General features: G+C 36.8%; 1 protein-coding gene across 1 annotated transcript; it reads left to right on the top strand.

The window, feature by feature from the left end:
• Positions 1 to 1,014: 1,014 nt before the first annotated feature.
• LOC108536229 (heat shock transcription factor, Y-linked-like) lies at positions 1,015 to 2,916 on the top strand. The gene is made up of 2 exons (XM_017882823.1): positions 1,015 to 1,632; positions 2,105 to 2,916. The coding sequence occupies exons 1-2, from the start codon at positions 1,120 to 1,122 to the stop codon at positions 2,795 to 2,797; spliced, it is 1,206 nt and encodes a 401-aa protein (XP_017738312.1). The 5' UTR covers positions 1,015 to 1,119; the 3' UTR covers positions 2,798 to 2,916.
• Positions 2,917 to 3,819: the final 903 nt, after the last annotated feature.

Raw genomic sequence — 3,819 nt, 5'->3', positions numbered from 1 at the left:
CAGTGTTAAACAGGTTGGGCTCGACTTTCTGACCACAGGTGATCTGACCGTGTTGGCCTCCCAAAGTATTAAGATTATGGTTGTGAGCCACAGTAACCAGCCATGTTGTACCTTCTTGAAGATGACATTGTTGATTTGTGGAATTTAGGAGACAGTATATTCATTTGCACCAGTTTGGCTTTCATCAGTTTTCTTGCTAAAAATTGATGATTTTCAGTGTAGACGTAAATGAAAGAAATTTATGGATAAAGGCAACTTTAAGTAAAAACCATGGTTTTTACTAAGAGGAAGAGAAACGGTGCTAAAGCAGAAGGCTGAAACTTTTGAATGGCAAGTATGCATGTTTATTTTCAAAATTCTTCTGAATTCTTTTCTTTTTCTTTTTCATTTTGCAATTACCAGGCCTTAAGCTCCCCTCACCAATCTAGTAAGAGTGTGTGTGTGAGGGAGAAATTACATTTATTTCAGAGATTGAGGACATTATTTTCTTATTTATTTATATGCTGTTACAGAGATGAGATTTTTGCATCTTACACGGAGTAAGTGAGCAATCTAGATTTTATTTTTGCTGGATACATTTCTCAGGCTGGGAAGGAAACATTTTGGGCCAGATTTTTGTTGGTTGCTAGGAGACCAAAGTCCTCTTGTGATATCATTGCTACTCAGCTTGGGAACCATGGTGATGGTGTAGATTACTTTATCTGCCTAGAACTCCTGATAGCATTTGAAGCTGCAATCTCAAAACCCATGCNCAATCTAGTAAGAGTGTGTGTGTGAGGGAGAAATTACATTTATTTCAGAGATTGAGGACATTATTTTCTTATTTATTTATATGCTGTTACAGAGATGAGATTTTTGCATCTTACACGGAGTAAGTGAGCAATCTAGATTTTATTTTTGCTGGATACATTTCTCAGGCTGGGAAGGAAACATTTTGGGCCAGATTTTTGTTGGTTGCTAGGAGACCAAAGTCCTCTTGTGATATCATTGCTACTCAGCTTGGGAACCATGGTGATGGTGTAGATTACTTTATCTGCCTAGAACTCCTGATAGCATTTGAAGCTGCAATCTCAAAACCCATGCAGGTTGGAACAGCGGCTAAAGAAATATTTATTTGAGATGGAACACGGTTCTTCAGAAACTCAAGATTTTTCTCCCAAAGATGAATTAACTGTTTCAGAAGCCTCCACCAGGTCTCCATTGTGTGAGCACACATTCCCTGGGGACTCAGACTTAAGGTCAATGATTGAAGAAAATGCTTTTCAGGTTTTGTCACAAGGATTCTTCTTAAAAAGACCACGTTACACAGTTTGTGTCTCTGAGCCAGATAAAGATAATGATTTCTTTTCTCTGACCTTTCCCAGGAAACTTTGGAAAATAGTTGAAAGTGACCAATTCAAGTCTATTTCATGGGATGCGAATGGAACTTGCATAGTGATCTATGAAGAACACTTCAAGAAAGAAATTTTGGAAAGAAAGAATCCTTGCAGAATATTTCAAACTGACAGCATCAAAAGTTTTGTTCGACAGCTCAACCTTTATGGATTTAGTAAAATTCGACCGAATTTTCAAAGATCTGCCTTTCTACCCACCTTTCTGGCCAAAGAGAAAGAATCCTGTGTCTTAAGCAAGGTAATTAACATATTTCAGTTACCAATTTGCATAGAGTATATAAGTAATTTTACTTTGTACATCAGTAAAAATGTTAATACAGGCAGTATGACAAGATTTTGAAAATTATGGACAATATTAAGGTAAATATTGTTGAGTTTAACTTGAGCATTAAACTTTCAGGGTTTTAAGAAATGTTGGTAACAATTTTGAATCTTACCACTGAACTCCAAATAAATGTACCAAAGCCACTTAATGAAATGTTGCTATTAATATGTAACATGTGTTCCCCTGAGGGCTTAACAACTTGAGTGCTTTTTTCCAAAAAGCACATTCGTAAAAATAGTAAACAATGTTCATGAATTATTTGATGACATTAAGTTTGTGTGATGAAGCAGAAATCTGAAATTTATTGTGTTATATTTGATATTGTCACTTGTCCCTTGGTTTAAAATGGCACTGAATTACCTTTTTGTTTGTTTGTTTGTTTTAGTTAAAGTGCTATTATAATCCAAATTTCAAACGTGGCTGTCCCCAACTTTTAGTAAGAGTGAAAAGAAGAATTAATGTTAAAAATGCTTCACTTACACCTACTTTATTCCATGAGGATTTCAACCAGAGGCATTTTAGAGAAGGGGCTAACATGGAGAAGCATAATCCTGCCTTAGCTGCTGAAGTTAGTGAAGAAAGCTTATTTTCAACCTCTACAAATTTCAATATGTCTCTAACAAGGGAATCTTCTGTCGGAAAGATAATTGCTAGTTCATCTCACCCAATTATAAGTGGTTTCCCTCCTCCTTCACGTTCAACCTCAATTGGACCATCAGAACAAAGTGCAACAGATCAACGTGCCATTTCAAATCAGTTGAGCACTATTCATATGCACTCTCACAGCACATACATGCAAGCAAGGGGCCGCATTGTGAATTTTATTACAACCACAACTTCTCAATACCACATAATATCTCCCTTTCAAAACAGTTTTTTGCGGCTGATAGTAGAATCACCTGCTCTTCCAACGAGATATCCTTTAGTATCAGTCAATCAGGCTCCACATCCTAACCTGCTACCAGCAGGCCACCGGTGGTTGCAAATGTCTACGATAGCTGATATGTCATCTAGCCCTCTTTCCAGGCCAGCTACTCAACCATCACCACTGGACAAATATCACACTAGTTACAACTGATCTTCCATTAAAACTGCACCAAATTATGCGTGACAATGGAGACTAACATTTGCATTGACAAAATAAATAAATAAATAAAGATTTCTGCAATTACCTTATTGAGCAATAAAATTGCATGTTTACTTTGATGTTTGCTTTTTTTATTTATGAAAGTATAGTTAAGAGTAAAATGGGGTTTTGTTTCAGTGGCAGGCTATTGTACTACTTCTTACAAATAAATATATGGATCATTTGAAAGGAAATTTTTCATGTGTCTTTGTAAGTTCCCTAATTTAGTTCTCTGAAGAGGAAGAAACAATAGTCTTTGGGTTCATTTGCTGTTGAAACAACACAATACCACTGCCTAGGTGATTTGTCAAAAGACTTATTTTGCTTATGGTTCTGGAGGCAGGGAAGTCCAAAGGGCTGCATCTGATGAGATCTTCTTTGTACGTTACAACGTGGCAGCATGGACCCATACGATGAAGGACATGCAATGAACAGAAATTCGGGGTAAAACTCATCCTTTGACCCAAAGTCCACCCACACAACACCTAACTTATTCTCCAGGTAATACTATCTGTCATGAGGTTGCACCCATATGGCTAAGCATCCCTTAAAAGTCCGGCCTGTCAATACTATCGCGATAGACACAGAATTTCAACATGAAAATAGGAGGGACATACCAAACAATGACAGCAGGCAAGGGAAGAGAAGTAACTGGAGTTAGGAAAAAGAATAAGTGACTTCTCAATTAATCTGGCATAAGTAAAATAGGGGCAAGAATTTGGATGGCACAAAGGGAATAAATGCTCACAGAAACACACAAAGACACATACAGACAGTCTGAAAATTTAGAGAAAGGTTAACACATGCTGTATACTTCAGCATTTTCTCAAGAACATTTCACCGGTTATTTTAAAGTTGAATTTTGGTTGGCAAAGATTTTCTTCATTGCAGTTCATACCTAGTGAGTTCAGTGACCATGATCACAATTATTTGTGTCATCACTCGAACAATAAATTTTATATCATATTATGCTC

This window comes from Rhinopithecus bieti, unplaced genomic scaffold (genome assembly GCF_001698545.2).
Source record: "Rhinopithecus bieti isolate Rb0 unplaced genomic scaffold, ASM169854v2 scaffold_13911, whole genome shotgun sequence".
In the NCBI taxonomy this organism is placed as follows: domain Eukaryota; kingdom Metazoa; phylum Chordata; class Mammalia; order Primates; family Cercopithecidae; genus Rhinopithecus; species Rhinopithecus bieti.
Note: the sequence above shows the minus strand (reverse complement) of the source record. Positions and strands in the feature narration are given on the sequence as shown.

What these genes read in the sequence shown, in the direction of transcription:
- LOC108536229 (XM_017882823.1), top strand. Translation starts at nt 1,120, where the DNA reads ATGGAACACGGTTCTTCAGAAACTCAAGATTTTTCTCCCAAAGATGAA. An exon ending in AATCCTGTGTCTTAAGCAAG is followed by an intron (nt 1,633 to 2,104) that starts GTAATTAACATA and finishes TGTTTGTTTTAG; the next exon opens with TTAAAGTGCTATTATAATCC.